This window comes from Somniosus microcephalus, chromosome 13 (assembly GCF_052327205.1).
Source record: "Somniosus microcephalus isolate GS21.2 chromosome 13, FLI_Smic_1.0, whole genome shotgun sequence".
Classification (NCBI taxonomy): domain Eukaryota; kingdom Metazoa; phylum Chordata; class Chondrichthyes; order Squaliformes; family Somniosidae; genus Somniosus; species Somniosus microcephalus.
The window spans coordinates 2,564,515-2,586,645 of NC_140999.1; the positions used below are offsets into that span (position 1 = coordinate 2,564,515).

Here is a 22,131-nt window from a genome sequence, read left to right on the forward strand (position 1 = left end):
TGGGTGAGGCCGGGGCTCGGGGCCTGCGGTGGGAGAGGCCGGAGCTCGGGGCCTGCGGTGGGAGAGGCCGGAGCTCGGGGCCTGCGGTGGGTGAGGCCGGGCCGGGGCTCGGGGAGAGGCCGGGCCGGGGATTTGTCTTGTTGTTTTCGGGCGGGCTGTCACTGACGCTCGGGGCCTCCCGCAGGGCCTGGAGCTTCATTAACCCCAGTAACCAAACTTTAATTTAATTGTTAATTTTCAGGGTTTTTTATCTCTTGATTGCCCGTCATTGGGGGCCTCCCCCCATTGCCTCAGTTGTTGTGATCTGGAACGCGCTGCCTGAAAGGGCGGTGGAAGCAGATTCAATGGTAACTTTCAAAAGGGGAATTGGATAAATACTGGGGGGGGATAGCGCGGGGCTGTGGGGGAATAGCGCGGGGCTGTGGGGGAAATAGCGCGGGGCTGTGGGGGGAAATAGTGCGGGGCTGTGGGGAATAGTGCGGGGCTGTGGGGGGGAATAGCGCGGGGCTGTGGGGGGGAATAGCGCGGGGCTGTGGGGGAAATAGCGCGGGGCTGTGGGGGGGAATAGTGCGGGGCTGTGGGGGGGAATAGTGCGGGGCTGTGGGGGGGAATAGTGCGGGGCTGTGGGGGGGAATAGTGCGGGGCTGTGGGGAAACCGCGGGGAGTGGGACTGATTATAGAATCATAGAAAGTTATGGCACAGAAGGAGGCCATTCGGCCCGTCGTGTCCGTGCCGGCCGACAAAGAACGATCCAGCCTAATCCCACTTCCCAGCTCTCGGTCCGTAGCCCTGTCGGTTACGACACTTCAAGTGCATATCCAAGCACTTTTTAAATGTGGTGAGGGTTTCTGCCTCTCCCACCCTTTCAGGCAGTGAGTTCCAGACCCCACCACCCTCTGGGTGAAAACATTTCCCCTCAAATCCTCTCTAAACCTCCGACCAATTACTTTAAATCTATGCCCCCTGGTTGGATTGCTCTTCCAAAGAGCCGGCACAGGCACGATGGGACGAATGGCCTATGATCTTAACTGACTGAATCGCCAGGGGAGCGAAGGATATCTCCCTGCTCATATTCCTATGTATCTCCTCTTTCCTTCTTCAGGCCAGGATATTCCTCTTCGGGAATGCTGGTTTGCCGAACGCGGATATGACGTCTGCAAAGTGTGCGGAGCCGGATGTGGTCCAGGTGGGAACCTGCCTCGGCATGTGTCCGGATCGAGAGAGGGATGAGCGACAGAGGCAGAAGAGACTTCACAAGTTTGAAATCCTAGTGGGAACGGCGAGAAACCAGCCACCCGAAGCTGACCCGCAGAGAACGGTGAAGGAATATTCACGGCCAGCGGCTGGGAAGGAGGCTGCTCGACTGTGTGAGCTTCGCCCGGCCGGTGTCTTGCTGCAAACTGTCCACTACCTGATCGATGAAATCATTCCCAGGCGCGAGGAGCCCTGGGCAGAGGTCTATGACTACGTGTTTGACCGTCTGCGCAGTGTCCGTCAGGACATGACCATCCAACGGGTCAGCGGCCAAATCGGAGTGACCATTCTGGAGAAGTGTCTGCGTTTCCTCCTCTGTGCCGCGTACTGGCTGTGCAAAGAGCCCATCCAGGTCTTCGATCCGAAGATGAATGACGTTCACATACAGGAGTGTTTCAGCTGCCTACTCGCCAGCTATTCCACTGGGAATTATGAGAATGAAGCCGAGTTTCAGGCTCTCGCCCTGCTGTATAACCTGGGTATGTCCGTGTGCAGAAAACACTGTCACGGAGCGAGCTCGTGGGGGGTGGGTGCGAGGTGTTCCCATCAATCGGACCCTCCGATGGGCCTCTTCCAACGATCATGGAAGTTTACAGCACAGAAGGAGGCCATTCAGCCCATTGTATCTTTGACAACTCTCTGTTAGAGCATTCCAGAATTAATTCCACTGCTCTGCTCTTCCCGTACCCCCACTTCAAATATTCATTCTGTACTCGACCTGCGAGTGTTTGATGGGACAGTGTAGAGGGAGCTTTACTCTGTATCTAACCTGTGCTGTACCTGCCCTGGGAGTGTTTGATGGGACAGTGTAAAGGGAGCTTTACTCTGTATCTAACCTGTGCTGTACCTGCCCTGGGAGTGTTTGATGGGACAGTGTAGAGGGAGCTTTACTTAGTATCTAACCCGTGCTGTACCTGCCCTGGGAGTGTTTGATGGGACAGTGTAGAGGGAGCTTTACTCTGTATCTAACCCGTGCTGTACCTGCCCTGGGAGTGTTTGATGGGACAGTGTAGAGGGAGCTTTACTCTGTATCTAACCTGTGCTGTACCTGCCCTGGGAGTGTTTGATGGGACAGTGTAGAGGGAGCTTTACTCTGTATCTAACCCGTGCTGTACCTGCCCTGGGAGTGTTTGATGGGGACAGTGTAGAGGGAGCTTTACTCTGTGTCTAACCCGTGCTGTACCTGCCCTGGGAGTGTTTGATGGGACAGTGTAGAGGGAGCTTTACTCTGTATCTAACCTGCGCTGTACCTGCCCTGGGAGTGTTTGATGGGACAGTGTAAAGGGAGCTTTACTCTGTATCTAACCCGTGCTGTACCTGCCCTGGGAGTGTTTGATGGGACAGTGTAGAGGGAGCTTTACTCTGTATCTAACCCGTGCTGTACCTGCCCTGGGAGTGTTTGATGGGACAGTGTAGAGGGAGCTTTACTCTGTATCTAACCCGTGCTGTACCTGCCCTGGGAGTGTTTGATGGGGACAGTGTAGAGGGAGCTTTACTCTGTGTCTAACCCGTGCTGTACCTGCCCTGGGAGTGTTTGATGGGACAGTGTAGAGGGAGCTTTACTCTGTATCTAACCCATGCTGTACCTGCCCTGGGAGTGTTTGATGGGACAGTGTAGAGGGAGCTTTACTCTGTATCTAACCCGTGCTGTACCTGCCCTGGGAGTGTTTGATGGGACAGTGTAGAGGAAGCTTTACTCTGTATGTAACCCGTGCTGTACCTGCCCTGGGAGTGTTTGATGGGACAGTGTAGAGGGAGCTTTACTCTGTATCTAACCCGTGCTGTACCTGCCCTGGGAGTGTTTGATGGGACAGTGTAGAGGGAGCTTTACTCTGTATCTAACCCGTGCTGTATCTAACCCGTGCTGTACCTGCCCTGGGAGTGTTTGATGGGACAGTGTAGAGGGAGCTTTATTCTGTATCTAACCCGTGCTGTACCTGCCCTGGGAGTGTTTGATGGGACAATGTCGAGGGAGCTTTACTCTGTATCTAACCCTGTGCTGTACCTGCCCTGGGAGTGTTTGATGGGACAGTGTAGAGGGAGCTTTACTCTGTATCTAACCCGTGCTGTACCTGCCCTGGGAGTGTTTGATGGGACAGTGTAGAGGGAGCTTTAGGCTTTTGACCATTTAGCTAATACTCGGATCTATCCTTTTTTGGTTCAAAATTTTTTTGGGCACGTCGCCCCTTCTAAATGTATGTCCTATTTTAAAAGCCGGTGAGCCGGCTGCGCGGGAGCTGCAGAACCGCAGCTTAGAGTGAACATTGGTGGACACCACCTGGTCCTGGGGATTTGTCAGTCTTTAGTGCCATTATTTTTTCTAATACTGTTTTCTTGCTCACGTTAACTTTAGTGAGTTCCAGTCCATGATTCGTTATTAGTTTCCCTGGAATGTCAGATTTATTATCCTCTTCCTCTACTGTGAAGACTGACACAAAGTAATTATTCAACAAGTCTGCCATTTCCTTATTTTTATTTGCAATATTACCCACAGCTGATTTGGAAGGGCCCACATTACCCTTTCTCTTCTAATATAATTGTTAAAACCATTTGTGTTAATCTTGATATCCCTCGCAAGTTTCTTTTCATATTCCCTTTTTGCAGCTCTTACTATCTTTTTGTCTTCCTTTGCTGGTCTTTCTCTCTCCCAGTCCCCTGAATCTACACGATTCTTTGCACGATGGTATGCTCTTTCCTTTCTTCTCTTCTCAGGCAGTCCCTGGGAACCGAGGATGACTTGCTTCCACATTAAAAATGAGTTCGCAGGTGACTGATGAGTCCAATGCGGGGCCTCCAGTCTCTGTCACAGGTGGGGCAGACGGTGGTTGAAGGGGCGGGTGGGTGGGGTGCTTGGGTTGACGTGCGCTCCTTGCGCTGCCTGCGCTTGGCTTCCGCTTGATCCCGGCGAAGCCCTCTGGGGCAGAGAATTCCAAAGATTCACCGCCCTCTGAGTGAAGAAATTTCTCCTCATCTCAGTCCTAAATGGCCGACCCCTTATTCTGAGACTGTGACCTCTGGTTCTAGACTCCCCAGCCAGGGGAAACATCCTCCCTGCATCTACCCTGTCAAGCCCTGTAAGAATTTTGTATGTTTCAATGAGATCACCTCTCATTCTTCTAAACTCCAGAGAATATAGGCCTAGTCTACTCAATCTCTCCTCATAGGACAATCCCCCCATCCCAGGAACCAGTCTGGTGAACCTTCGTTGCACTCCCTCTATGGCAAGTATATCCTTCCTTAGGTAAGGAGACCAAAACTGTACACAATACTCCAGGTGTGGCCTCACCAGGACCCTATATAATTGCAGTAAGATGTCTTTACTCTTATACTCAAATCCCTTTGTAACAGAAGCCAACGTACCATTTGCTTTCCTAATTGCTTGCTGTACCTGTATGTTAACTTTCAGTGATTCGTGTACAAGGACACCCAGGTCCCTCTGAGTGCAAATATTTCCCAGTTTCTCACCATTCAAAAAATATTCTGCTTTTCTGTTTTTCCTACTAAAGTGGATAACTTCACACTTCCCCACACTGTATTCCATTTGCCATGTTCTTGCCCACTCAGTCAACCTTTCCATATCTCTCTGCAGCCTCTTTGTGTTCTCCTCACAACTTACTTTCCCACCTAACTTTGTATCATCAGCAAACTTGGATACATTACACTCGGTCCCTTCACCTAAGTCATTAATATAGATTGTGAATAGCTGAGGCCCCAACACTGATCCTTGCGGCACCCCACCAGTTACAGCCTGCCAACCCGAGAAAGTCCCGTTTATTCCTACTCTCTGTTTTCTGTCCATTAACCAATCCTCAATCCATATTACCCCAATACCATGAGTCCTAATTTTGTGCAAAAACCTCTTGTGTGGCACCTTATTTGCTGTGTAATGATCCCAGACTCTCTCTCGCTGTGTAATGATCCCAGACTCTCTCTCTCGCTGTGTAATGATCCCAGACTCTCTCTCGCTGTGTAATGATCCCAGACTCTCTCTCTCGCTGTGTAATGATCCCAGACTCTCTCTCGCTGTGTAATGATCCCAGACACACTCTCTCGCTGTGTAATGATCCCAGACTCTCCCTCTCGCTGTGTAATGATCCCAGACTCTCTCTCGCTGTGTAATGATCCCAGACTCTCCCTCTCGCTGTGTAATGATCCCAGACTGTCTCTCTCTCGCTGTGTAATGATCCCAGACTCTCCCTCTCGCTGTGTAATGATCCCAGACTCTCCCTCTCGCTGTGTAATGATCCCAGACTCTCCCTCTCGCTGTGTAATGATCCCAGACACACTCTCTCGCTGTGTAATGATCCCAGACTGTCTCTCTCTCGCTGTGTAATGATCCCAGACTCTCCCTCTCGCTGTGTAATGATCCCAGACTGTCTCTCTCTCGCTGTGTAATGATCCCAGACTCTCCCTCTCGCTGTGTAATGATCCCAGACTCTCCCTCTCGCTGTGTAATGATCCCAGACTCTCTCTCGCTGTGTAATGATCCCAGACACTCTCTCTCGCTGTGTAATGATCCCAGACTCTCCCTCTCGCTGTGTAATGATCCCAGACTCTCCCTCTCGCTGTGTAATGATCCCAGACACACTCTCTCGCTGTGTAATGATCCCAGACTGTCTCTCTCTCGCTGTGTAATGATCCCAGACTCTCTCTCTCGCTGTGTAATGATCCCAGACTCTCTCTCGCTGTGTAATGATCCCAGACTCTCCCTCTCGCTGTGTAATGATCCCAGACTCTCTCTCGCTGTGTAATGATCCCAGACTCCCTCTCGCTGTGTAATGATCCCAGACACTCTCTCGCTGTGTAATGATCCCAGACTCTCTCTCGCTGTGTAATGATCCCAGACACTCTCTCTCGCTGTGTAATGATCCCAGACTCACTCTCTCGCTGTGTAATGATCCCAGACTCTCTCTCTCGCTGTGTAATGATCCCAGACTCTCTCTCTCGCTGTGTAATGATCCCAGACACACTCTCTCGCTGTGTAATGATCCCAGACTGTCTCCCTCTCGCTGTGTAATGATACCAGACACACTCTCTCGCTGTGTAATGATCCCAGACTCTCTCTCTCGCTGTGTAATGATCCCAGACTCTCCCTCTCGCTGTGTAATGATCCCAGACTCTCTCGCTGTGTAATGATCCCAGACTCTCTCTCTCGCTGTGTAATGATCCCAGACTCTCCCTCTCGCTGTGTAATGATCCCAGACTCTCTCACTGTGTAATGATCGCAGACTCTCTCTCGCTGTGTAATGATCCCAGACACTCTCTCTCGCTGTGTAATGATATCAGACACTCTCTCGCTGTGTAATGATCCCAGACTCTCCCTCTCGCTGTGTAATGATCCCAGACTCTCCCTCTCGCTGTGTAATGATCCCAGACACTCTCGCTGTGTAATGATCCCAGACACTCTCTCGCTGTGTAATGATCCCAGACACTCTCTCGCTGTGTAATGATCCCAGACTCTCTCTCTCGCTGTGTAATGATCCCAGACTCTCTCTCGCTGTGTAATGATCCCAGACTCTCCCTCTCGCTGTGTAATGATCCCAGACTCTCTCTCGCTGTGTAATGATCCCAGACTCTCTGTCGCTGTGTAATGATCCCAGACTCTCCCTCTCGCTGTGTAATGATCCCAGACACTCTCTCGCTGTGTAATGATCCCAGACTCTCTCTCTCGCTGTGTAATGATCCCAGACTCTCTCTCTCGCTGTGTAATGATCCCAGACTCTCTCTCGCTGTGTAATGATCCCAGACTCTCGCTGTGTAATGATCCCAGACTCTCTCTCTCGCTGTGTAATGATCCCAGACTCTCTCTCTCGCAGTGTAATGATCCCAGACTCTCTCTCGCTGTGTAATGATCCCAGACTCTCCCTCTCGCTGTGTAATGATCCCAGACTCTCTCTCTCGCTGTGTAATGATCCCAGACACTCTCTCGCTGTGTAATGATCCCAGACTCTCTCTCGCTGTGTAATGATCCCAGACTCTCGCTGTGTAATGATCCCAGACTCTCTCTCTCGCTGTGTAATGATCCCAGACTCTCCCTCTCGCTGTGTAATGATCCCAGACTCTCTCGCTGTGTAATGATCCCAGACTCTCTCTCTCGCTGTGTAATGATCCCAGACTCTCTCTCGCTGTGTAATGATCCCAGACTCTCGCTGTGTAATGATCCCAGACTCACTCTCTCGCTGTGTAATGATCCCAGACTCTCTCGCTGTGTAATGATCCCAGACTCTCTCTCGCTGTGTAATGATCCCAGACTCTCCCTCTCGCTGTGTAATGATCCCAGACTCTCCCTCTCGCTGTGTAATGATCCCAGACTCTCTCTCGCTGTGTAGTGATCCCAGACTCTCTCTCGCTGTGTAATGATCCCAGACTCTCTCTCTCGCTGTGTAATGATCCCAGACACACTCTCTCGCTGTGTAATGATCCCAGACTGTCTCCCTCTCGCTGTGTAATGATCCCAGACTCCCTCTCGCTGTGTAATGATCCCAGACACACTCTCTCGCTGTGTAATGATCCCAGACCCCCTCTCGCTGTGTAATGATCCCAGACTCTCCCTCTCGCTGTGTAATGATCCCAGACTCTCTCTCTCGCTGTGTAATGATCCCAGACTCTCTCTCTCGCTGTGTAATGATCCCAGACTCTCTCGCTGTGTAATGATCCCAGACTCTCTCTCTCGCTGTGCAATGATCCCAGACACACTCTCTCGCTGTGTAATGATCCCAGACTCTCTCTCGCTGTGTAATGATCCCAGACTCTCTCTCGCTGTGTAATGATCCCAGACTCTCTCTCGCTGTGTAATGATCCCAGACTCTCTCTCGCTGTGTAATGATCCCAGACCCCCTCTCGCTGTGTAATGATCCCAGACTCTCCCTCTCGCTGTGTAATGATCCCAGACTCTCTCTCTCGCTGTGTAATGATCCCAGACTCTCTCTCTCGCTGTGTAATGATCCCAGACTCTCTCGCTGTGTAATGATCCCAGACTCTCTCTCTCGCTGTGCAATGATCCCAGACACACTCTCTCGCTGTGTAATGATCCCAGACTCTCTCTCGCTGTGTAATGATCCCAGACTCTCTCTCTCGCTGTGTAATGATCCCAGACTCTCGCTGTGTAATGATCCCAGACTGTCTCCCTCTCGCTGTGTAATGATCCCAGACACACTCTCTCGCTGTGTAATGATCCCAGACTCTCCCTCTCGCTGTGTAATGATCCCAGACTCTCTCGCTGTGTAATGATCCCAGACTCTCCCTCTCGCTGTGTAATGATCCCAGACTCTCCCTCGCTGTGTAATGATCCCAGACTCTCTCTCGCTGTGTAATGATCCCAGACTCTCTCTCGCTGTGTAATGATCCCAGACTCTCTCTCGCTGTGTAATGATCCCAGACTCTCTCTCTCGCTGTGTAATGATCCCAGACTCTCTCTCTCGCTGTGCAATGATCCCAGACTCTCCCTCTCGCTGTGTAATGATCCCAGACTCTCTCTCTCACTGTGTAATGATCCCAGACACACTCTCTCGCTGTGTAATGATCCCAGACTCTCTCTCTCGCTGTGTAATGATCCCAGACTCTCTCTCTCGCTGTGCAATGATCCCAGACTCTCTCTCTCGCTGTGCAATGATCCCAGACTCTCTCTCGCTGTGTAATGATCCCAGACTCTCCCTCTCGCTGTGTAATGATCCCAGACTCTCTCTCTCGCTGTGTAATGATCCCAGACTCCCTCTCGCTGTGTAATGATCCCAGACACTCTCTCTCGCTGTGTAATGATCCCAGACTCTCTCTCTCGCTGTGTAATGATCCCAGACTCCCTCTCGCTGTGTAATGATCCCAGACACTCTCTCTCGCTGTGTAATGATCCCAGACTCTCTCGCTGTGTAATGATCCCAGACACTCACTCTCGCTGTGTAATGATCCCAGACTCTCTCGCTGTGTAATGATCCCAGACTCTCCCTCTCGCTGTGTAATGATCCCAGACTCTCTCTCGCTGTGTAATGATCCCAGACTCTCTCTCGCTGTGTAATGATCTCAGACTCTCTCTCGCTGTGTAATGATCCCAGACTCTCCCTCTCGCTGTGTAATGATCTCAGACTCTCTCTCGCTGTGTAATGATCCCAGACTCTCTCTCGCTGTGTAATGATCCCAGACTCTCTCTCGCTGTGTAATGATCCCAGACTCTCTCTCGCTGTGTAATGATCCCAGACTCTCTCTCGCTGTGTAATGATCCCAGACTCTCTCTCGCTGTGTAATGATCCCAGACTCTCTCTCGCTGTGTAATGATCCCAGACTCTCTCTCGCTGTGTAATGATCCCAGACTCTCTCTCGCTGTGTAATGATCCCAGACTCTCTCTCGCTGTGTAATGATCCCAGACTCTCCCTCTCGCTGTGTAATGATCCCAGACTCTCTCTCGCTGTGTAATGATCCCAGACTCTCCCTCTCGCTGTGTAATGATCCCAGACTCTCGCTGTGTAATGATCCCAGACTCTCTCTCGCTGTGTAATGATCCCAGACTCTCTCTCGCTGTGTAATGATCCCAGACTCTCCCTCTCGCTGTGTAATGATCCCAGACTCTCTCGCTGTGTAATGATCCCAGACTCTCTCGCTCGCTGTGTAATGATCCCAGACTCTCTCTCGCTGTGTAATGATCCCAGACTCTCTCTCTCGCTGTGTAATGATCCCAGACTCTCTCTCGCTGTGTAATGATCCCAGACTCTCTCTCGCTGTGTAATGATCCCAGACTCTCTCTCTCGCTGTGTAATGATCCCAGACCCCCTCTCTCGCTGTGTAATGATCCCAGACTCTCTCGCTGTGTAATGATCCCAGACTCTCTCTCTCGCTGTGTACTGATCCCAGACTCTCTCTCGCTGTGTAATGATCCCAGACTCCCTCTCGCTGTGTAATGATCACAGACTCTCCCTCTCGCTGTGTAATGATCCCAGACTCTCTCGCTGTGTAATGACCCCAGACTCTCCCTCTCGCTGTGTAATGATCCCAGACTCTCTCTCGCTGTGTAATGATCCCAGACTCTCCCTCTCGCTGTGTAATGATCCCAGACTCTCTCTCTCGCTGTGTAATGATCCCAGACTCTCCCTCGCTGTGTAATGATCCCAGACTCTCTCGCTGTGTAATGATCCCAGACTCCCTCTCGCTGTGTAATGATCCCAGACTCTCTCTCTCGCTGTGTAATGATCCCAGACTCCCTCTCGCTGTGTAATGATCCCAGACTCTCTCTCGCTGTGTAATGATCCCAGACTCCCTCTCGCTGTGTAATGATCCCAGACTCTCCCTCTCGCTGTGTAATGATCCCAGACTCTCTCTCTCGCTGTGTAATGATCCCAGACTCTCTCTCTCGCTGTGTAATGATCCCAGACTCCCTCTTGCTGTGTAATGATCCCAGACTCTCTCTCTTGCTGTGTAATGATCCCAGGCACTCTCTCGCTGTGTAATGATCCCAGAATCCCTCTCGCTGTGTAATGATCCCAGACTCCCTCTCGCTGTGTAATGATCCCAGACTCTCTCTCTCGCTGTGTAATGATCCCAGACACTCTCTCGCTGTGTAATGATCCCAGACACTCTCTCACTGTGTAATGATCCCAGACTCTCTCTCTCGCTGTGTAATGATCCCAGACTCTCCCTCTGTGTCCCCAGGGTCACTGAAAGCTCTCCGTCACGTCTTGCTCCTGCCCAACCACATCAGAGATGCACCTGACATGCAGCTGGCCTTCAGCGTGAACCGAGCTTCGGAAGAAGGAAACTACGTGCGTTGCCTGCGCGCAGTGCGCCACCTGCCCTTCCTGCGCAGCTGCGCAGTTCACCGGCACATCCAGGCGCTCCGGCGCGGACTGCTCCGTGTCTATAGCCACGGTTACAGCAGCCGCAACTGCCGCTACCCACTCCAGACCCTGGCGGACCTGCTGGTCGTGGACAGCCAGCACTTGGCCGCTGAACTCTGTCAACTGCACGGCCTGGAGGTGACCGGTGGCTCGGTGCGTTTCCAGAGGAGCTGCTACAGGGACCCCGGCCCCGGATCCAGCCCCGGACCCCCAGCACTGGGTCTCATCAGCAAAAAGCAAGGAGACAGAACGAAGTCGAACATCATCCACGGCCACAGACCATCACCAGACTGAGCGCCAGACAGGCAGACACCACCCCTCCCCATAACATCACCTGCTCCACACCTGGTGCTCTTTAAAAGGCCTGGGTTAGCCTGGGACAACGGGTTAGCCTGGGACCTGTGTTCCAGTCCGCCCAGTCTAATGGAGGGGGTGGGTGGGAAACTGTCCTGTCTGCTTCTGTGAGGGCCCTACTGGGCAGGGGGGGAGGGGGAGGGGAGTGAGAGAGCTTTCCCACTGCACAAAACTGCCCCGAACCTGCACTGAATTGGCTGTCTGACTGTGGGAGGCCACAGGACGGCTGGTGCACTAAGAGGAGCAGCAGGGGGCGCTGTACTGAGGCTGGGGGCAGTGCAGAGGGAGCTTTACTCTGTATCTAACCCGTGCTGTACCTGCCCTGGGAGTGTTTGATGGGACAGTGTAGAGGGAGCTTTACTCTGTATCTAATCCGTGCTGTACCTGCCCTGGGAGTGTTTGATGGGACAGTGTAGAGGGAGCTTTACTCTGTATCTAACCCGTGCTGTACCTGCCCTGGGAGTGTTTGATGGGACAGTGTAGAGGGAGCTTTACTCTGTATCTAACCTGTGCTGTACCTGCCCTGGGAGTGTTTGATGGGGACAGTGTAGAGGGAGTTTTACTCTGTAACTAACCCGTGCTGTACCTGCCCTGGAAGTGTTTGATGGGACAGTGTAGAGGGAGTTTTACTCTGTATCTAACCCGTGCTGTACCTGCCCTGGGAGTGTTTGATGGGGACAGTGTAGAGGGAGCTTTACTCTGTATCTAACCCGTGCTGTACCTGCCCTGGGAGTGTTTGTTGTCTTCTTCACTGTATTTTATTTGTATAAATTTTATATTGAAACGTTTTTTTAAATTAAGGTTTTATTTTATTTTATTGGATTCTAAGTGTGATGATATGTTGATGACCAGAGCTGACCTCTCACCTCTCTCTGACTGACTTCTTGAAAGCTGAGCTCCGAGAGGTGTAAACAGAAAAGAAAGACAAAATGGCTGCTGCGTTTCCTACATTACGACAGTGGCTGTAAAGCACTTTGTGACATCCTGAGGTTGTGAAAGGCGCTATAGAAAGGCATGCTAGGCTGACACTCCAGTGCAGTGCTGAGGGAGTGCTGCACTGTCGGAGGTGCCGTCTTTCGGATGAGACGTTAAACCGAGGCCCCGTCTGCTCTCTCAGGTGGATGTAAAAGATCCCATTGCACTATTTTGAAGAAGAGCAGGGGAGTTCTCCCCGGTGTCCTGGGGCCAATATTTATCCCTCAACCAACATCACTAAAACAGATTATCTGGTCATTATCACATTGCTGTTTGTGGGAGCTTGCTGTGCGCAAATTGGCTGCCGTCTTTCCCACAGCACAACAGTGACCACACTTCAAAAGTACTTCATTGGCTGTGAAGCGCTTTGGGACGTCCTGAGGTGGTGAAAGGCGCGACAGAAATAGAAGTTCTTTCCTTTATATAATAAATCCCAATATTGTGACCATCCCAAGTTAAACAGAGTGTGTTCAGGGGCTTCCAACAGCTCCCGAAATTTCTGAAATTGTTTTTATTTGACCGCTCTGTCTTTCGAAAGAACGGCCTCGGATCATGGGCTAGAAAGACAAGCGACGTTCTTCTCGAGAGGGTCAGTTCGACCAGTGAAGACCCGTTAGTTAGCCTTCTGCTTGAAGTTGTCCACCGAGATATTGCAGTGAATCCGAGCAAAGTTATTGACGGACTAGCGGTGATGTCAGGAAGCACTTCTACACACAAAGGGTAGTGGAAATCTGGAACTCTTCCCCAAAAAGTCAATTGACCTTTGTTGGGTCGCGGAACCAAGGCGGGTAAATGGAGTTCAGATTGAGATCAGCCACAATCTGATCGAATGGCGGAACAGGCTCGAGGGGCTGAATGGCCTCCTCTTTGTGCTTTAGATTTTTCTCCAACAAGGCTGTTTTTTTACTTTTAACTTGCTTTTTTGAATTGTTAGATTAATGGGTGTAAAAATGTTTCCAGTTGCACGTTGGTGTGAAATTCCCGTTTGATATGTAGACCTCTTGAAGTTGTTTTGTTTATTCTGGCCAGTTCATATCTAAATGCCCTCCTGAAATAATAATCCCGTCTCCGCCACTGAGGGGCGGCTGTTCCTGTCGCCGCCAGTGGGTGGTGCTGTCTCCCCAGGAACCAGCCAGAACTTCAACTTACCGAAGGTGATAAGGTGGTTAAAAAAGCATATGGGTTACATGGGTTTATAAATAGGGGAATAGAATATAAAAGCAGAGAGATCAGGCTGGAACTTTATAAATCACTGGTTAGGCCTCGGCTGGAGAATTGTGGACAATTCTGGGCCCCACACTTCAGGAAAGATGTAAAGGCCTTCGAACGGGTAGAGAGGAGGGTTACCAGGATGTTACCAGGGACGGGGGACTTCAGTTATGGGGAGAGGTTGGAAAGGTTCGGACTGTTCCCCTTGGAACAGAGCAGGTTAAGAGGTGACCGAATCGAGGTTTTCAGATGATGAGAGGTTTGGATCGAGTAGATCGAGAAAAACTGCTCCCTCTGGAGAGTGGGTCAATAACCAGAGGTCACAGATTTAAATCACTGGTGAAAGATCGAGGGGAGACGAGGAGAAATGTTTTCACTCGAGTGTTGTGGGGATCTGGAACACTCGACCTGAAAAGGTGACGGAAACTGATTCCATCAATAATTTAAACGGGAGTTGGACGGGTTCTGGAGGATGTGGAGCTCACAGGGTTACGGACAAGAAGCGGCGGTGGGGGGGGGGGACTGAGCACGATGGCTCTTTCACAGACCCAGCACAGGCACGATGGGCCGAATGGCCTCCTGCGCTGTAAGTTTCTCTGATTCTATGAAATACACCTCCTGCTGCAAGGAACCCTGGTCTTCACGTTAAATCGTAGATCAGGTCTGGTTAATGTCTCCTAACTCGCAGACTTTGCTCAGCAGTGCCCTAAGGGGTAGGGTGACTGGCTGGACCAGCAGTAGTGAGAATCTCTAGCTGGCGTACAGTGTGGTTCTAAGTGGAGCCGGTGTGCACTGGGGAGGCTCCTGAGCCTCGGCTCTCAGACCCTGTGCCAACAGTGACCTGGCCGGCCTCCCACCTCCCACCCTCTGTAAACTTCAGCTCATCCAAAACTCGGCTGCCCCGTGTCCTAACTCGCACCAAGTCCCGTTCACCCATCACCCCCTGTGCTCGCTGACCTATATTGGCTCCCGGTTAAGCAGCACCTTGATTTCAAAATTCTCATCCTTGTTTTCAAATCCCTCCATGGCCTTGCCCCCTCCCTATCTCTGTAATCTCCTCCAGCCCCACAACCCCCCCCCCACCGAGATATCTGCGCTCCTCTAATTCTGCCCTCTTGAGCATCCCTGATTATAATCGCTCAACCATTGGTGGCCGTGCCTTCAGCTGCCTGGGCCCTAAGCTCTGGAATTCCCTCCCTAAACCTCTCCGCCTCTCTCTCCTCCTTTAAGACGCTCCTTAAAACCAACCTCTTTGACCAAGCTTTTGGTCACCTGTCCTAATATCTCCTTATGTGGCTCGGTGTCAAATGTTGTTTGATAATCGCTCCTGTGAAGCGCCTTGGGACAGTTTATTACATTATAGGTGCTATATAAATGCAGGTTGTTGTAGATGGGCGTGTGTCCTTGCACGGAGAGAGTGTGCCCTCCCTCGCTGGCGAGCAGGAGCTGTACCCGTGTGGATTTGTGGATGCTCTGGTCTGTCGGTGCAGTGATGTGTTTCAGCCCATGACAGACACCCGAGTGACCAAATGCTGGGAGCATCAGGCAACAGTGACAGAGCTAGGGCTATAGCTGGGGACATGCTGGGTACAGACCGGCTCCTTGCCAATCCTCGGGGACTCATTTCCCAGTGAGGTCCTTCAACCCCTGAGTGGGGGGGGGGGTCCAAAACATGGGGCCATAAATACATTGCTAAACCTGTCAGTGCTACACCCGTATAACGCACGAAAAATCAGGCTCGACAGAAATTGCTTTCTGTACCTTCAGTCTCACTCGGCACAAAGTATAACCACCGCCCCCCCCTCCTTGCCCCGTCGCCCCCATTAACCCAAACCGCTCCCAGGAGAGACAGTAGAACAACAAAGGCTCCCAACCAGAGGCAAAGGTCACCAGCCCGACCAACGGGGCCAAGAGTGAGCAGAAACCTCTTTGTTCCCCAACCTATTTGAATTCCAGAGATCAAGATCAAAGACATACTTGAAAAGGAAGAATTTGCAAGGTTATAGGTGCCAGGGATAAGGATACTTGCAGTGGGAGGGGGAGGATCCAGTTGTCGTGGTCCACGTAGGAACCAACGACATAGGTAGGACTAGGAATGAGGTTCTGCTGAGGGAGTTTGAGGAGCTAGGATCCAAATTAAAAAGCAGAACCTCAGAGGTAATAATCACTGGATTGTTACCTGAGCCACGTGCAAATTGGCATCAGACCAAACAGATTAGAGGTTTAAATGCGTGGCTCAAAGAGTGGTGTGGGAGGAAGGGGTTTCAGTTCATGGGGCACTGGCACCAGTACTGGGGAAAGCGGGAGCTGTTCTGTTGGGATGGGCTCCACTTAAACTGGGCTGGGACCAGTGTCCTGACGAACCAAATAACTAGGGCAGTAGACAGGGCTTTAAACTAATGAAGGTGGGTGTGGGAGGATTCAGGAAAGAGTAAATTTAAAAGCAGTGAGAGAAATGTCAAGGCTCTGGAGCAGAGTAGAGTTTGGGGTAAAAATAAGCAGAGTGGGTCAGGAAGGGACAGAGAGTAACAAAGGTCATAGGGCATCAGTGACTGAGGTGACATCAGGGAAAAATAGAAATAAGTCAAAGCTAAAGGCCCGATATCTGAATGTGTGAAGCATTCGCAACAAAATAGATGAATTAATAACACAGATAGAAATTAACAGGTTTGATCTAACAGTCATAATGGAGACGTGGTTGCAAAGTGGCCAAGATTGGAAATTAAATATTCCAAGATACTTAACTTTTAGAAGAGATAGGCAAAATGGAAAAGGAGGAGGGGTAGCCCTGATAATAAAGGATGGGGTAAAGACAGTAGAGAGAAAGGATCTTAGCTCCGAAAATCAACAAGTAGAATCAGTTTGGGTGGAGCTAAGAAACAGCAAGGGGCAGAAAACATTGGTGGGAGTTGTTTATAGGCCCCCAAACAGTGGTTGTAATGTGGGGCAGAGAATAAATCAGGAAATTAGAGGCTCATGTAACAAGGGTAATACATTAATCATGGGGGACTTTAATCTACATATAGACTGGACAAACCAAATTTGCAGTAATAGTGTGGAGGACCAATTCATGGAATGTATGCAAGATAGTTTTCTGGATCAGTATGTTGAGGAACCAGCTAGGGAACAGGCTATTTTAGATCTAGTATTGTGCAATGAGACAGGGTTAATTAATAACAACAACAACTTGTATTTATATAGCGCCTTTAATGTAGTAAAATGTCCCAAGGTGCTGCACAGGAGCATTTTAAGACAAAAAATTTGACATCGAGCCACATAAGGAGATTATTAGGGCAGATGACCAAAAGCTTGGTCAAAGAGGTCGGTTTTAAGGAGCGTCTTAAAGGAGGAAAGAGAGGTAGCGAGGCGGAGAGGTTTAGGGAGGGAATTCCAGAGCTTAGGGCCCAGGCAACAGAAGGCACGGCCACCAATGATGGAGCGATTATAATCAGGGATGCCCAAGAGGGCAGAATTAGAGGAGTGCAGATATCTCAGGGGTTGTGGGGCTGGAGGAGATTACAGAGATAGGGAGGGGCGAGGCCACGGAGGGATTTGAAAACAAGGATGAGAATTTTAAAATCGAGGTGCTGCTTAACCGGGAGCCAATGTAGGTCAGCAAGCACAGGGGAGATGGGCGAACGGGACTTGGTGCGAGTTAGGACACGGGCAGCCGAGTTTTAGATGACCTCAAGTTTACGTAGGGTGGAATGTGGGAGGCCGACCAGGAGTGTGTTGGAATAGTCAAGTCTAGAGGTAACAAAGGCCTGGATGAGGGTTTCAGCAGGGGATGAGCTGAGGCGGGGCGGAGACGGGCGATGTTACGGAGGTGGAAATAGGCGGTCTTTGTTATGCCGCGACTATGTGGTCAGAAGCTCATTTCAGGGTCAAATATGACACCAAGGTTGCGAACAGTGTGGTTCAGCCTCAGACAGATGTTAGGGAGAGGGATGGAGTCAGTGGCTCGGGAACGGAGTTTGTGGCGGGGACCGAAAACAATGGCTTCGGTCTTCCCAATATTTAATTGGAGAAAATTTCTGCTCATCCAGAACTGGATGTCGGACAAGCAGTCTGACAATTTAGAGACCGCGGAGGGGTCGAGAGAAGAGGTAGTGAGGTAGAGCTGGGTGTCGTCAGCGTACATGTGGAAACTGACGCTGTGTTTTCGGATGATGTCGCCAAGGGGCAGCATGTAGATGAGAAATAGGAGGGGCCAAGGATAGATCCTTGGGGACACCAGAGGTAACGATGCGGGAGTGGGAAGAGAAGCCGTTGCAGGAGATTCTCTGGTTACGATTAGATAGATAAGAATGGAACCAGGCGAGTGCAGTCCCACCCAGCTGGACGATGGTGGAGAGGCGTTGGAGGAGGATGGAGTGGTCAACCGTGTCAAAGGCTGCAGACAAGTCGAGAAGGACGAGGAGGGATAGTTTACCTTTGTCACAGACACAAAGGATGTCATTTGTGACTTTGATGAGAGCCGTTTCAGTACTGTGGAGCGGCGGAAACCTGATTGGAGGGATTCAAACATGGAGTTGCGGGAAAGATGGGCACGGATTTGGGAGGCGACAACACGTTCAAGGACTTTGGAGAGGAAAGGGAGGTTGGAGATGGGGCGGTAGTTTGCAAGGACGGAGGGATCAAGATTTGTTTTTTTGAGGAGAGGGGTGATGACGGCAGATTTGAGGGCGAGGGGGGACAGTACCTGAGGAGAGAGATCCATTAACAATATCCGCTAACATGGGAGCCAGAAAAGGGAAGTTGGGTGGTCAGCGGTTTGGTGGGAATAGGGTCGAGGGAGCTGGAAGTGGGTCTCATGGACAAGATGAGTGTGGAGAGGTCATGAGGCGAGATCGGAGAGAAACTGGAGAAAGATGTGAGTTCAGGGCTAGGGCAGCGGGGAGCCTTTGAAGAAGTTTGGCCCAGTGGGCTAGGGGAAGGAAGGGAAGTGGCAGAGGCAGCTGATCGGATGATCTCAATCTTAGAGACAAAGAAGTCCATGAGCTCCTCACACTTGTTATCGGAGGTGAGGGTGGAGGAGACAAGGGAGAGGGGTTTAAGAAGACGGTTAGCAGTAGAGACTAGGAACCGGGGTTAATAACCTTGTAGTAAAGGGGCCATTGGGGAAAAGTGACCATAATATGATAGAATTTTATATTAAGTTTGAAAGTGATTTAGTTAAATCCAAAACTAGTGTCTTAAATCTAAACAAAGCACACTACGTAGGTATGAGGGGCGATTTGGCGATGGTAGAGTGGGAAATGACATTAAAAGGTATGACAGTAGACAAGCAATGGCTAGCATTTAAAGAATTAATACATAATTTACAACAAATATACATTCCTCTAAGGCACAAAAACCCCACAGGAAAAGTGGTCCATCCGTGGCTAACAAGAGAAGTTAAAGATAGTATTAGATCAAAGGAAGAGGCTTATAATGCTGGCAAAAAGAGTAGTAAGCCTGGGGATTGGGAGAATTTTAGAATTCAGCAAAGGAGGACCAAGAAATTGATAAAGAAAGGGAAAATAGAATATGAGAGTAAACTAGCGAGAAACATAAAAACAGACTGTAAAAGTTTCTTTAGGTATGTAAATAGATTAGCGAAAGTAAATGTGGGTCCCTTACAGGCTGAGACAGGAGAAATTGTAATGGAGAATAAGGAAATGGCAGAGAAATTAAACAAATACTTTGGCCGGTGCTCAGGGGGCGGGTTTGGAGGCGGGACATCGCAAAGATTGACAGCGGGTCAGAAACCCGCTGTCAACCCACCTCCAATCAATCTTCCCAAGTGTCGGGTCCCCGATTTGCACATGGACCCAACACCTAGCGGCGGGAAGAGGTTTATAGCCACTTAACTGCTTTCTAACAGGTTGTTAACAGGCAGTTAAGAGACTTTTTCCAATTTTGACACTTCTACTGCGGGCTTCCCAACGTCCGGACACCACGCCAGGTAAGTGTGGCGTGTTCTAAGTCTGCTGTGATGTTTCTGCATTGATGACAGCTGCAGAAGTGGTGTGAAGGATGCAATGGTGCACTGGTGAGTTTCAGAGGTAAGAAAATGTTAGGAAATTCATTTTTAATGCATTTAGACTTTTCTGTAGGTAATAAGTTTTGAATTGTATGTGTAGTCCCATCTCATTGGGAGAACCTCTCTCACCAGTGACAGATCACTTCTGTAACCTCACCTGCAGCAGCCATCTGTTCTAGCCTAAGGAGGGAGTCACTGGAGTGCCTGGGTGCAAGGGCTCACCTTTGTACAGTGATTGTCAGTGTTTGCAGCACCTCAATGCTGTCAAACACTGAAAAATCAACTGTCAAAAAAAATTATGCATGGTCCCTTTAAGAAAACCGGCAGATGACGCGTCATCAACTGACGTCATCTGACACCGGCTTCCTCTTAATTGGCCGGCAAGCCCATAGGGCGGGGCTTAACAAGGCCAATTGACGTAAAATTATGTCTGTGGGCCGGATGTAGTTGGGGCGGGACCTCAGCTATTCACAATCTACATCAATGATTTGGATGAGGGGACCAAATGTATTATATCCAAGTTTGCTGATGATAGAAAGCTAGGTGGGAATGTAAGTTGTGAGGAGGATGCAAAGATGCTTCAAGGGGATATAGACAGGCTAAGTGAGTGGGCAAGAACATGGCAAATGGAATATAATGTGGAGAAATGGGAAGTTATCCACTTTGGTAGGAAAAATAGAAAAGCAGAGTATTTTTAAATGGTGAGAGATTGGGAAATGTTGGTGTTCAGAGGGACCTGGGTGTCCTTGTACACGAATCACTGAAAGTTAACATGCAGGTACAGCAAGCAATTAGGAAAGCAAATGGTATGTTGGCCTTTATTACAAGAGGATTTGAGTATAAGAGTAAAGACGTCTTACTGCAATTATATCGGGCCCTGGTGAGACCACACCTGGAGTACTGTGTACAGTTTTGGTCTCCTTACCTAAGGAAGGATATACTTGCCATAGAGGGAGTGCAACGAAGGTTCACCAGACTGGTTCCTGGGGTGGGGGGATTGTCCTATGAGGAGAGATTGAGTAGACTAGGCCTATATTCTCTAGAGTTTAGAAGAATGAGAGGTGATCTCATTGAAACATACAAAATTCTTACAGGACTTGACAGGGTAGATGCAGGGAGGATGTTTCCCCTGGCTGGGGAGTCTAGAACCAGGGGTCACCGTCTCAGAATAAGGGGTCGGCCATTTAGGACTGAGATGAGGAATTTCTTCACTCAGAGGGTGGTGAATCTTTGGAATTCTCTAACCCAGAGGGCTGTGGAGGCTCAGTCGTTGAGTATATTCAAGACAGAGATCGATAGATTGTTGAATATTAAGGGAATCAAGGGATATGGGGATAGTGCAGGAAAGTGGAGATGAGGTAGAAGATCAGCCATGATCATATTGAATGACGGAGCAGGCTCGATGGGCCGAATGGCCGACTCTTATTTCTTATGAACGAGCAGGGAGTGGGACTAATTGGACAGCTCCTTTCAAAGGGCCGAATGGCCTCCTTCTGTGCTGTATCAGATACCTCATAGTATTATTTAAAAAAGTATAGAATTATTATTCACTGACAGGGTGAGGTAAAATAATGGGATTACATTAACTGGGGACAGTTGCCTGACGGAGGAAGCTCGCACATGCTCGCTGTGACAAGGGCATGTTTTATGGTTACTGCATAATTTATAACAAATTAGAAACAGTTTTTTTTAAGCGACTGCTTGCAAAAAATGTTATTGTCAATGAACAGTCATAATGATTCGTAACTAAAAGTCCGGTCTTAAAATAACTGTTCCCTCCCCATCTTGTTTGTTCGGGAGAATGTGACGGGCCAGAGAGGCGATTGTTCACTTCCTCCCTCGCACCACTTATTGAAGACATGTGTGTACCAAGCACGCTCAGAGCTCGGGCAACCAATCACTTGTATTTCCATGGAAACGCCACAGCAGATTGGGCTGGAAATCACTTCCAGAGGGTTTCCCCACAGGGTATCTGACGGCGAGTGAGTTGTGACTCTGCCTGCCCCGCTCGCATTTCATCCGGGCTCATGTTATGAGAGAGGCGAGCGACCTTTTTGTTTGTTAATTTATTTTCTCTCCTTTCGCTGCGAGCCATGTTGGATGCCTCGCATTCCTAAACCGGCCGCTCCACTCCCCATCCCCGCCCCCTCGCCTCACTCCCCATCCCCACCCCCTCGCCTCACTCCCCATCCCCGCCCCCTCGCCTCACTCCCCATCCCCGCCCCCTCGCCTCACCCCCATCCCCGCCCCCTCGCCTCACTCCCCATCCCCGCCCCCTCGCCTCACTCCCCATCCCCATCCCCTCGCCTCACCCCCATCCCCGCCCCCTCGCCTCACTCCCCATCCCCGCCCCCTCGCCTCACTCCCCATCCCCGCCCCCTCGCCTCACTCCCCATCCCCTCGCCTCACTCCCCATCCCCGCCCCCTCGCCTCACTCCCCATCCCCGCCCCCTCGCCTCACTCCCCATCCCCTCGCCTCACTCCCCGCCCC

At 50.4% G+C, this 22,131-nt stretch overlaps 1 protein-coding gene across 3 annotated transcripts; it reads left to right on the forward strand.

Annotated features, from left to right (window-relative positions):
• On the forward strand, window positions 1-12,219 carry LOC147107967 (SAC3 domain-containing protein 1-like). 3 transcript variants are annotated; one of them, XM_086004337.1, is made up of 3 exons: window positions 1-57; window positions 1,104-1,734; window positions 10,893-12,219. In XM_086004337.1, exons 2-3 carry the CDS (start codon window positions 1,149-1,151, stop codon window positions 11,369-11,371), a joined length of 1,065 nt encoding a protein of 354 aa, XP_085860463.1. In that variant the 5' UTR covers window positions 1-57; window positions 1,104-1,148; the 3' UTR covers window positions 11,372-12,219. The 3 variants fall into 3 exon arrangements, with proteins under 3 accessions (XP_085860463.1, XP_085860464.1, XP_085860462.1); XM_086004338.1 differs by having other exon boundaries at window positions 3-86; XM_086004336.1 differs by lacking the exon at window positions 1-57 and adding an exon at window positions 95-347.
• The last annotated feature ends 9,912 nt before the right edge of the window (window positions 12,220-22,131 follow it).

Coding starts and splice junctions, on each gene's coding strand:
- LOC147107967 (XM_086004336.1), top strand. Junction 1,735..10,892: donor CGCCCTGCTGTATAACCTGG/GTATGTCCGTGT, acceptor CTGTGTCCCCAG/GGTCACTGAAAGCTCTCCGT.